Source organism: Phyllobates terribilis, unplaced genomic scaffold (assembly GCF_046119375.1).
Source record: "Phyllobates terribilis strain yellow unplaced genomic scaffold, ASM4611937v1 Scaffold_4__5_contigs__length_816908805, whole genome shotgun sequence".
Lineage (NCBI taxonomy): Eukaryota > Metazoa > Chordata > Amphibia > Anura > Dendrobatidae > Phyllobates > Phyllobates terribilis.
The window spans coordinates 802,576,688-802,587,563 of record NW_027362764.1 but is presented as its reverse complement, the minus strand read 5'-3'; the positions used below and the strand labels follow the sequence as shown (position 1 = coordinate 802,587,563).

Genomic DNA, 10,876 nt, shown 5'->3' with positions numbered 1-10,876 from the left:
CCAAGATACAGAAGAACAAGAGGCAGAAGACCAAGAAGCAGAAGAACAAGAAGCTGCAGAGCAAAAAGCAGAACACCACTAAGCTGAAGACTAAAAATCAGAGCAAAAGATATTATCTAAATTATAAGCAGATGATGACTAAGCAGTGTATGGGGGTGAGTCCGTTCCTCCTCGTGGTGCCCCTGGAAAAGACCTGCTGCTGCAGGCCAAACTGAACGCGGACAAATCCTGTTGTAAATCTTTTGTGACGGGCAGAAAGGTGTAATGTTCAAAGTTTTATAGATAACTACAGGAATGTCTGTCACAAATAAGAATATGATGAAGAAGAAATATATGAAGATAAAGATGTAGAATATGAAGAAGAATAATAGTTGAATAAGAAGAATATGAAGAATGTAAAAAAAAAGAATAATACGAAGAAGGTGAAGAAGATGAAGAAGGTGAAAAAGAAGTTGATGAAAAAGATGCTGATGCTGAGGATGATGAAGGAGAAAGTGTGGGAGAAGTAAAAAAGGTGAAGAGCATGGAAGTAGTGAAACATAAATATCTGACAAAATATAAAAAAACTTAACATAGTCAATATTTCCGTAACTCAGAACGTCTTAAAAAATATATTAATTCCTGCTATTCCATTTGATTGAGCTAAACCTCTATGCCTTTATTGTCTCCCCCACCTCCCCCAATACATTCTACAATATTGTTAGTTGTTTTCCTTCATGTAGAATTAACCTACAAGGAAAGAATGGGTTTATTTTTATTCCGATACTTGTGTCCCATTGACTTGCATTGGGTTCCGGTATCGGAATCGGCGATATCCGATACCCAAAAAGTATCGGTCCGATCCAATCCGATCCAATATTTCCTGATATCGGAAGGTATCGCTCAACACTACTCCTGGTAGATTTGATGTGGAATCTGCTGATACTTTTCCCGAATTGGAGCCGTATTTCCTGTGGAATATCTGGAGTGCATCCGAAATCCTCTTCAAGTTGTGCAAACACCCCCTGGTAACGCTGTAAAAGTTGCTCGATCTGCTTAACTTGTCCAGCAGAGAACTCAGTGAGATTAGCCTCCATTTGCTCTGAGAGGCGACGTCTCTGTTCACACTTTTTTTTTCTAGCTGAAGATACAGACACGATCACACCATGTCTACATGCGGCTTCTACAGCAGGAGCCGCCGATGTCACTGTCTATATACCCGGCACACGGAGCTCCTCGAACAAATTCATTGGGGTTTCAATTCTAACATCGAAGTAATAACCTCACTCTCCCCTTTCACTATTACAGACGCGGGTTACAAGCGGTGATTGATTTCTGTAGGACATCGGCCCCTTCCCTCCAATAACTGCTCATCTGTCATCTGCACTGGAGAGACCGGGACACACTATAATCTCTGCCGGGGACAAGGTGGTGGCACTGATCATACAGCTCTGTAGGGACAAGGTGGTGGCACTGATCATACAGCTCTGTAGGGACAAGGTGGTGGCACTGATCATACAGCTGTGTAGGGACAAGGTGGTGGCACTGATCATACAGCTCTGCAGGGACAAGGTGGTGGCACTGATCATACAGCTCTGCAGGGACAAGGTGATGGCACTGATCATACAGCTCTGCAGGGACAAGGTGGTGGCTCTGATAAGAGCCTTTGTGGTGTAATAACAGGACGGCTTTGGCTTATTTCTTGGCCGCGGGCTTCTTGGCTTTAGTCCCCTTCTTAGCTGGACTCTTGGCAGCTTTGGGTTTGGCCGCCTTCTTAGCCGGGCTCTTAGTCACCTTCTTGGGCTTCGGAGCGGCCTTCGGCTTCTTGGGGCTCTTGGTTGCGGCTGCTGCGGGCTTCTTGGCCTTTTTTGTGCTTTTCTTAGCTGCGGTCGGAGCCTTCTTGGGCTTCTTTGGGGATTTGGCCACTTTCTTGGCTGCGGGTTTCCTGGGCTTGGCCGCAGCCGCCGGCTTCTTCTTGGCCGGTTTGTCCTTAGTCTCCTGCTTCTTGTTCAGCTTGAAGGAGCCGGAGGCGCCGCTGCCCTTCACCTGGAGCAGGGCACCCTTGGTGACCAGAGACCTGACGGCCAGCTTCAGGCGGCTGTTATTCTTCTCCACATCGTACCCGCCGGCAGCCAGAGCCTTCTTCAGGGCGGCCAGAGACACCCCACTGCGCTCCTTAGAGGCGGACACGGCTTTGACGATCAGCTCGGACACGCTGGGACCGGAGGATTTCTTGCTCTTCTTGGCGCCCCCTGCGGCGGATTTCTTCGGCTGCTTCTTGGCTTTGGCGGCCGGTTCGGCGGGAGGAGGAGCGGCGGCTGGCGCGGTCTCTGCCATCGTGTGATGAGGAACAGACACAAGAATCTCCTGGAAGGAAAACACTGAGGACGGAGCTGGAGGCGCCTCTTATATGTACAGTCACACTGCGCACTGATTGGCTGCCTCCTCCTGAGCTTCTATTGGCTGACACTGGACACAGGCCCCGCCCCTCCTGTCTGAGCCGAGTGAAGCTCCGCTCTCCCTTGTGCTTCCCTGCCCGGGATAAGAGCCCATTACCGGCCAGGACCGGACAGCAGAGCGCGCTTCCTCCGTGTCCTCCTTCTCCCTGACATCTCCCCTACATGTCTACAGCCGTCACTGGCGGAGCAGGAGGCAGGAAGGAGCCGGAGGAGGATCCGGGATCTCCCCATAGTCCTCCCGGGCTGCACCTCACTGTGTATCTGTGGAGATAAAACCGCTGCGGGAGCTCGTCCCTTCTATTCCCGGCACCGGTCACCATCACCGGGATCTGTACCCCGATCTGTATCGTGCAGGAAGCGGATTGTACGATGTGAGGACGACCTGGATCTGCTGAGAGGCCGGAAGGAGACACAGACGGCGGCTCCGCTCCCTGCAGCTCCTCTCCTCTTATATATATATCAAGTGTGTGCAGTGTATGGGGGGCACAGGCTCCGCTCCCTGCAGCTCCTCTCCTGTTATATATATATCAAGTGTGTGCAGTGTATGGGGGGCACAGGCGGCTCCGCTCCCTGCAGCTCCTCTCCTGTTATATATATATCAAGTGTGTGCAGTGTATGGGGGGCACAGGCGGCTCCTCTCCCTGCAGCTCCTCTCCTCTTATATATATATCAAGTGTGTGCAGTGTATGGGGGGCACAGGCTCCGCTCCCTGCAGCTCCTCTCCTGTTATATATATATCAAGTGTGTGCAGTGTATGGGGGGCACAGGCGGCTCCTCTCCCTGCAGCTCCTCTCCTCTTATATATATATCAAGTGTGTGCAGTGTATGGGGGACACAGGCGGCTCCTCTCCCTGCAGCTCCTCTCCTCTTATATATATATCAAGTGTGTGCAGTGTATGGGGGGCACAGGCGGCTCCTCTCCCTGCAGCTCCTCTCCTCTTATATATATATATCAAGTGTGTGCAGTGTATGGGGGGCACAGGCTCCGCTCCCTGCAGCTCCTCTCCTCTTATATATATATCAAGTGTGTGCAGTGTATGGGGGACACAGGCAGCTCCGCTCCCTGCAGCTCCTCTCCTGTTATATATATATCCAGTGTGTGCAGTGTATGGGGGACACAGGCTCCGCTCCCTGCAGCTCCTCTCCTGTTATATATATATCAAGTGTGTGCAGTGTATGGGGGGCACAGGCGGCTCCTCTCCCTGCAGCTCCTCTCCTGTTATATATATATCCAGTGTGTGCAGTGTATGGGGGACACAGGCGGCTCCTCTCCCTGCAGCTCCTCTCCTGTTATATATATATCCAGTGTGTGCAGTGTATGGGGGGCACAGGCTCCGCTCCCTGCAGCTCCTCTCCTGTTATATATATATCAAGTGTGTGCAGTGTATGGGGGACACAGGCAGCTCCGCTCCCTGCAGCTCCTCTCCTGTTATATATATATCAAGTGTGTGCAGTGTATGGGGGACACAGGCGGCTCCTCTCCCTGCAGCTCCTCTCCTGTTATATATATCCAGTGTGTGCAGTGTATGGGGGACACAAGCGGCTCCGCTCCCAGCAGCTCCTCAGTCTCTTTACACTCCCCCTTCCTTGGTCTACTGTCCCTTCCGAACTGTGCCCTTACAATCCCCCCCCCCTCCACACACACCACTCAGTCTCTATTCTGTGACCACTCACACTTTTCTCACCCCATACTGTCTCCTCACACATCCCCCAATCTCACCCATTGCTTCCCATATTGAGTCTTCACATTTCTCCTGCTCCCCATATTGTGTCTGCACCGATCCCTCCCTTGTGTCTTCCGACAAGCCTACAACCTGCAGTAACCCTCGCTCCACCATACCGCTGCTCTACCCTCACCTAATGTATCCTCACCCATCCCTTGTAGATGGTGGGCAGGGTCCTCGCTCCTCCTGGACCAGTTGCTGTATAGAGGAGCAGTTACTACAGGCGATGAGTCTTGCGGATGAGCGGCTGCTGCTTCTTATCCTGAACAATATTTTATCTTTTAGGAAAAAACAAAACAGAAATGTTACAATGAGCGGGAAATTCTAAATCACTAATTGCTCTGTGACCGACCAATCAGAGAGAAGGAGATGAACGTGTAACCGGTAACATACACGCCCCTGTCCGCGTCATCAGTCCCCTCTCTGGTCCGCACAGCCGGGTGCTCATCTGTCCTGTGCTCGGTGACTGCAGGGGATGTTCCGCCCGGTAGGACGATCGGGTGTGTATTTCTCCCCAGAGCAAACGTCAGGCTCCGGTCACTGAGGAATAAGGAAATCACTGATTATGGAGAATGACAAAGAACTATCAGACACTAAATGGTTAACACTGGCGTATTATGTAGGCGGAGCCGTGACCTGATGCTCAATGATGATTGGCTGTGCCCACAATTTGAACTTCTCGCTCACTCCTCCTCGCTTTGTCCTCATCCATGTAACACACATAGTCAGTGCTGCGGATCTCGGGCGATCTGCTCGTGTATAGTGATCAGTGGCCGATCTCACTCCACACAGGGGAGATCAGACCCCAATCTGTACAGGGTCTTATGTCTCCAGATCCAGAATTCTCCCCTGATCACAGCGCAGACCCTCACTGCACTTCATGCCTCATTCTGCAGCCAGTGATCCTGTCGGATCCTCAGCTCTCACAGCTGCGACATCGGTCACCGATCACTTACACATCCCCCGATCTGCTCATCACCGAGCACTCGCCCCTTCTCTCCCCGGTCACTGATGTGACGGATCCCGGGAGCTCAGGGTGGGGGCTTCTGTTTCTCTGTCCTGCAGATATTTCCCCTCATTCCCGCAATCATCAGAGCACAGGACACAACCCCCGGCCCCGCAGCAGGAATCACAGCTTCTCCACTGTACATGTGGGGGGCTCTGATAAGAGCCTTTGGGGGGTGAGAATGGAGCGGAGAACACAATTAACCTCCGAAGCCGTAGAGAGTGCGGCCCTGGCGCTTGAGCGCGTACACCACGTCCATGGCGGTGACGGTCTTCCTCTTGGCGTGCTCGGTGTAGGTGACGGCGTCACGGATCACGTTCTCCAGGAAGACTTTCAGGACGCCGCGAGTCTCCTCATAGATGAGGCCGGAGATGCGCTTGACGCCTCCCCTGCGAGCGAGACGGCGGATGGCAGGCTTGGTGATGCCCTGGATGTTATCACGCAGTACCTTCCTGTGCCGCTTGGCGCCGCCCTTCCCGAGACCTTTCCCTCCTTTACCGCGACCAGACATCTTCTCTGTAATCAGCAGAACACAATGACTGATCAGCGCCGAGCCCTTCCTTTATATAGAGGGGAAGCGGACCGGAGCGAGAACCGCAGAGAAGACGCATTTCCGAGGAGTAATTTGATACAAAATTTGCATTTTTTTCAGTCCCTCCCCTTCTCTCTGATTGGCTGCACACAGAACAGTTGGTGATTTTGAATTTCCCGCTCATTATGCTGTAATTTTCCCGCTTCTCTCCTCATCTCGGCGCCGCTGCTGCTGCTCGGAGACTGGAGATCCTACCTGCTCCAATAATGACAGCGGGAGATCCAGGCTGGAAATAGATCAATCTCTGGGAGATCATCATCGATCAGACGCCTCCACCGGCCTGGAGAGCAAAGGGTGTGTGACATCAGAGGGAAATCAGTGAGAAAGTGGATATAATCCCTGCTATTAGTGCTTGGCGCAGTGGGTATAATTTCTGCTATTAGTGCTTGGCGCAGTGGGTATAATCCCTGCTATTAGTGCTTGGCACAGTGGGTATAATCCCTGCTATTAGTGCTTGGCACAGTGGGTATAATCCCTGCTATTAGTGCTTGGTACAATGGGTATAATCCCCATTACTGCTTGGTACAGTGGGTATGATCCCTGCTATTAGTGCTTGGCGCAGTAGGTATAATCCCTGCTATTAGTGCTTGGCACAGTGGGTATAAACCCTGCTATTAGTGCTTGGCACAGTGGGTATAACCCCTGCTATTAGTGCTTGGTACAATGGGTATAATCCCCATTACTGCTTGGTACAGTGGGTATGATCCCTGCTATTAGTGCTTGGCGCAGTGGGTATAATCCCTGCTATTAGTGCTTGGCACAGTGGGTATAATTCCTATTAGTGCTTGGCACAGTGGGTATAATTCCTGCTATTAGTGCTTGGCACAGTGGGTATAATCCCCATTAGTGCTTGGCACAGTGGGTATAATCCCTGCTATTAGTGCTTGGTACAGTGGGTATAACCCCTGCTATTAGTGCTTGGTACAGTGGGTATAATCCCCATTACTGCTTGGTACAGTGGGTATAATCCCTGCTATTAGTGCTTGGCGCAGTGGATATAATCCCTGCTATTAGTGCTTGGCACAGTGGGTATAATTCCTGCTATTAGTGCTTGGCACAGTGGGTATAATTCCTGCTATTAGTGCTTGGCACAGTGGGTATGATCCCCATTAGTGCTTGGCACAGTGGGTATAACCCCTGTTATTAGTGCTTGGCACAGTGTGTATAATCCCTGCTATTAGTGCTTGGTACAGTGGGTATAACCCCTGCTATTAGTGCTTGGTACAGTGGGTATAATCCCTATTAGTGCTTGGTACAGTGGGTATAATCCCTGCTATTAGTGCTTGGCACAGTGGGTATAATCCCCATTAGTGCTTGGCGCAGTGGGTATAACCCCTGTTATTAGTGCTTGGCACAGTGGGTATAATCCCTGCTATTAGTGCTTGGTACAGTGGGTATAACCCCTGCTATTAGTGCTTGGTACAGTGGGTATAATCCCTAATAGTGCTTGGCGCAGTGGGTATAATCCCTGCTATTAGTGCTTGGCACAGTGGGTATAATCCCTGCTATTAGTGCTCGCCCCAGTGGGTATAACCCCTATTAGTGCTTGGCACAGTGGGTATAACCCCTGCTATTAGTGCTTGGCACAGTGGGTATAACCCCTGCTATTAGTGCTCGCCCCAGTGGGTATAACCCCTATTAGTGCTTGGCACAGTGGGTATAACCCCTGCTATTAGTGCTTGGCACAGTGGGTATAACCCCTGCTATTAGTGCTTGGCGCAGTGGGTATAATCCCTGCTATTAGTGCTTGGCACAGTGGGTATAACCCCTGCTATTAGTGCTTGGCACAGTGGGTATAACACCTGCTATTAGTGCTTGGCACAGTGGGTATAATCCCTGCTATTAGTGCTTGGCACAGTGGGTATAATCCCTGCTATTAGTGCTTGGCACAGTGGGTATAATCCTTGCTATTAGTGCTTGGCACAGTGGGTATAATCCTTGCTATTAGTGCTTGGCACAGTGGGTATAACCCCTGCTATTAGTGCTTGGCGCAGTGGGTATAACCCCTGCTATTAGTGCTTGGCGCAGTGGGTATAACCCCTGCTATTAGTGCTTGGCGCAGTGGGTATAACCCCTGCTATTAGTGCTTGGCGCAGTGGGTATAACCCCTGCTATTAGTGCTTGGCACAGTGGGTATAACCCCTGCTATTAGTGCTTGGCGCAGTGGGTATAACCCCTGCTATTAGTGCTTGGCGCAGTGGGTATAATCCCTGCTATCAGTGCTTGGCGCAGTGGGTATAACCCCTGCTATTAGTGCTTGGTGCAGTGGGTATAACCCCTGCTATTAGCGACTCCTCACTCATCACCTCAGTCCTCTGATGAAGCCAGCCTTGGACAAAACATGTCGGGGAGGCTTGGAGTGAACTCTTGATCAGCTGTGATGTTCTTGCAACTGACATCTATAATTGTCGTTAGAAAAGCTATCCTAGCTAGTGGACTGCAGACAGCAATCTAGGTAGGAGATATATTCGCTTTAGGAGAGTGAGATCCCATAGAGGAATCCACAAGAAATGCTGCACAGCAATATCACCTGGGTTATTTTAATCCTTGCTAAAAATAAGTCAAGTTTTATTCACATTCTCTCTAAAGTGAGGTCTATAATTTTTTGGGTATGACTTTCTACAGTTCTCACACATTAGTGTCCTTTTACACTCCCCAATGCTTTCCCCTCACTTCTTCCCCTGTGTTGCCTTCATACACTTCCCCCCCATATTGTTTCTCACTTCCACCAATAACGCCCCCTATTCCTCCCCCTTTCATAAGGTCCTCACCTTTTCCTTCCCCCATATCCTCTCCCCTGAGATCAGCGGCGCCGGCTCTTGTGGGGACGGTGTGGGTGGCTCTTAGAAGAGCCTTTGGTTGTGTGGATTGAGGAGATCGGCTGCAGCGCTCACTTGCTCTTCTTGCTGCTCTCGCTCTTCTTGGGCAGCAGCACGGCCTGGATGTTGGGCAGGACGCCCCCCTGGGCGATGGTCACCCCACCCAGCAGCCTGTTCAGCTCCTCGTCATTGCGCACCGCCAGCTGCAGGTGCCGGGGGATGATGCGGGTCTTCTTGTTGTCCCGGGCGGCATTACCGGCCAATTCCAGAATCTCAGCGGTCAGATACTCCAGCACAGCGGCCAGATAGACCGGAGCGCCGGCGCCCACCCTCTGGGCATAGTGGCCCTTGCGGAGTAGTCTGTGCACACGGCCCACCGGGAACTGCAGTCCTGCCCGGGATGAGCGGGTCTTGGCCTTAGCCCGAGCTTTGCCTCCTTGTTTGCCGCGTCCAGACATGGTGACGATCAATGCAAATAAACCCAAAGGCAGAAAATAGTGCGATCACAAGAACGTGCTCCGCTGCTTTTTATAAGTCGCTTGCCCCGCCCTCCTCTCCTGTCATTGGATGAATCTGAAGCTGCCAATGGAGAAGAGACTTGGGGAAACACCAATGAGCTGCAGGGGGCGGAGCTTAGTACAGTTTCAATGGTCACATGGGTTTGTCACCCAATAGAAAACGTTTGTTCTTAAACAGATTGATGTAGTTATGGATTTTTGTATGTCACTTTGTAGATCAGACAGGTTTCCTCTTCTCGGGGATGGAGCTGCCCATTATTGTTACATACATCGCTCCCCGATCTGCTGCGATAAATCCCAATGCTGGAATCCATTAAGGAGAGAAAGGATATGTGACTCGGAGAAGAAGATGAGGCCGGAATCCTCGCTCTGTGCTCCCAGCAGCGGTGGCCCCATACCCGTACAATGGCTTTAGTGGTGGGAGCAGAAAGGACGAGCTCCGCAGCAGCTTTATCTCGCAGGTGCTGCACAGATCGGAGGGTGTGGGGATTGTAGGTGGTCGGTGGACCAATGTCAGGCGGGAGCTGTGAGGTCAGAACATCTGGTGGGATCGCTGACTGTAGGAGCAGTGAGGAGAGAGGAGTGCGGGCGGCGGCTGATTCCAGACTCAGATCCTCTGCAGATCGGGTTTACATCGTTCAGATGTCTGAGATCCCGTGTGTGACAGCCTGTAATATCGGTCTGCATATGGTCATAGTGAAGATGCTGTAGGATCGGACGAATAAGAAACCAGCCACAGCATCGTCAGGCAATGGTTGGTTCTGTTGGATTCGTGTCTTCTAACAACCGTAAACAATAAATGTCACCAAATTACAAGGATGGAAGCAGCGGAGCAACAAGACGTCGTTATAAGCGGAGAACTGTGCTGGACGGAATCTTATCTCCCAGGAATCCGCCTGCAGACAGTGAGGAGGCGCCGGCACCGATCACTTACAGGTTCCCCTATTGGTAGCCGGCTGCTCCCTGCTCCTCACTACTACCCTCATCATCTACTCGCTGGAGTCCTCCTTCTCTATGATCCACACGTGGACACAGATTATTCCGGAGGATCCCGGCATCAGTGTAATGTTCGGTCGGAGCTACAGCCGGCAGCGATCTCCTGTGCTCGGTGTGATGGAGGATAAAGCGGATCACATCCCGCTCCCTCCCCGCAGCCGGTATCACAGGAGCGGACACTGCGCCATTAACCCGGGGATCCGACTCCTGTGCGGGAGAAGATCGGCCGCCGATCAATAAACACGAGCAGATCTCCTGAGAGCCGCCCGACCGGAGACCGGGTGTTACACAGACTGAGACAAAGAGCAGAGAAACTGTCAGCCAATGTGCGGGAGATTCAAATTCAGAGATCAGCCAATCAGCACTAAGCAGAACCACCGGAGACACCGGATCCGACCATTGTGACAATGTGAGATTTATAACTGGAAATAGATCAGTCTGGGAGTTCATCATCGATCAGACGCCTCCACCGATCTGGGGAGCAAATGGTTAATGTAACTTCATCGGTAAATCAGCGAAAAATGAAGAGATCCGATCACAAAGAGAAACTGCTGGAAATGTCACTGAAAGAGTTACCAGCTCATCTCCGCACATTACAGCAGAACAATGGAGACAGCGGCACTAGGACCCAGCGCTCCGGGAGAGGACGGCAGAGCTAGAATCTGTCCCCACATACAGAGCTCCCCTGTATCCCTGATCCCGTTCATGCTGTCCCCTGACACCTTTCTTCCCCTGTGTTCTCTCCCCTGAAATTAGCGGGGCCAGCTCTCGTGGGGACGGTGT

The 10,876-nt window shown here is 51.5% G+C and overlaps 3 protein-coding genes across 3 annotated transcripts; all 3 read right to left on the bottom strand.

Annotated features, from left to right (window-relative positions):
- Positions 1-1,570: 1,570 nt before the first annotated feature.
- Positions 1,571-2,356, bottom strand: LOC141264557 (histone H1.11R-like). Its single transcript, XM_073676833.1, has one exon. The coding sequence runs from the start codon at positions 2,314-2,316 to the stop codon at positions 1,675-1,677; it is 642 nt and encodes a 213-aa protein (XP_073532934.1). The 5' UTR covers positions 2,317-2,356; the 3' UTR covers positions 1,571-1,674.
- A 3,011-nt stretch (positions 2,357-5,367) lies between these two features.
- LOC141264556 (histone H4) lies at positions 5,368-5,679 on the bottom strand. The gene has a single exon (XM_073676832.1). It carries the CDS (start codon positions 5,677-5,679, stop codon positions 5,368-5,370), a length of 312 nt encoding a protein of 103 aa, XP_073532933.1.
- Positions 5,680-8,645: 2,966 nt separating this feature from the next.
- On the bottom strand, positions 8,646-9,074 carry LOC141264555 (histone H2A type 1-like). Its single transcript, XM_073676831.1, has one exon. It carries the CDS (start codon positions 9,035-9,037, stop codon positions 8,651-8,653), a length of 387 nt encoding a protein of 128 aa, XP_073532932.1. The 5' UTR covers positions 9,038-9,074; the 3' UTR covers positions 8,646-8,650.
- Between the last annotated feature and the right edge of the window lie 1,802 nt (positions 9,075-10,876).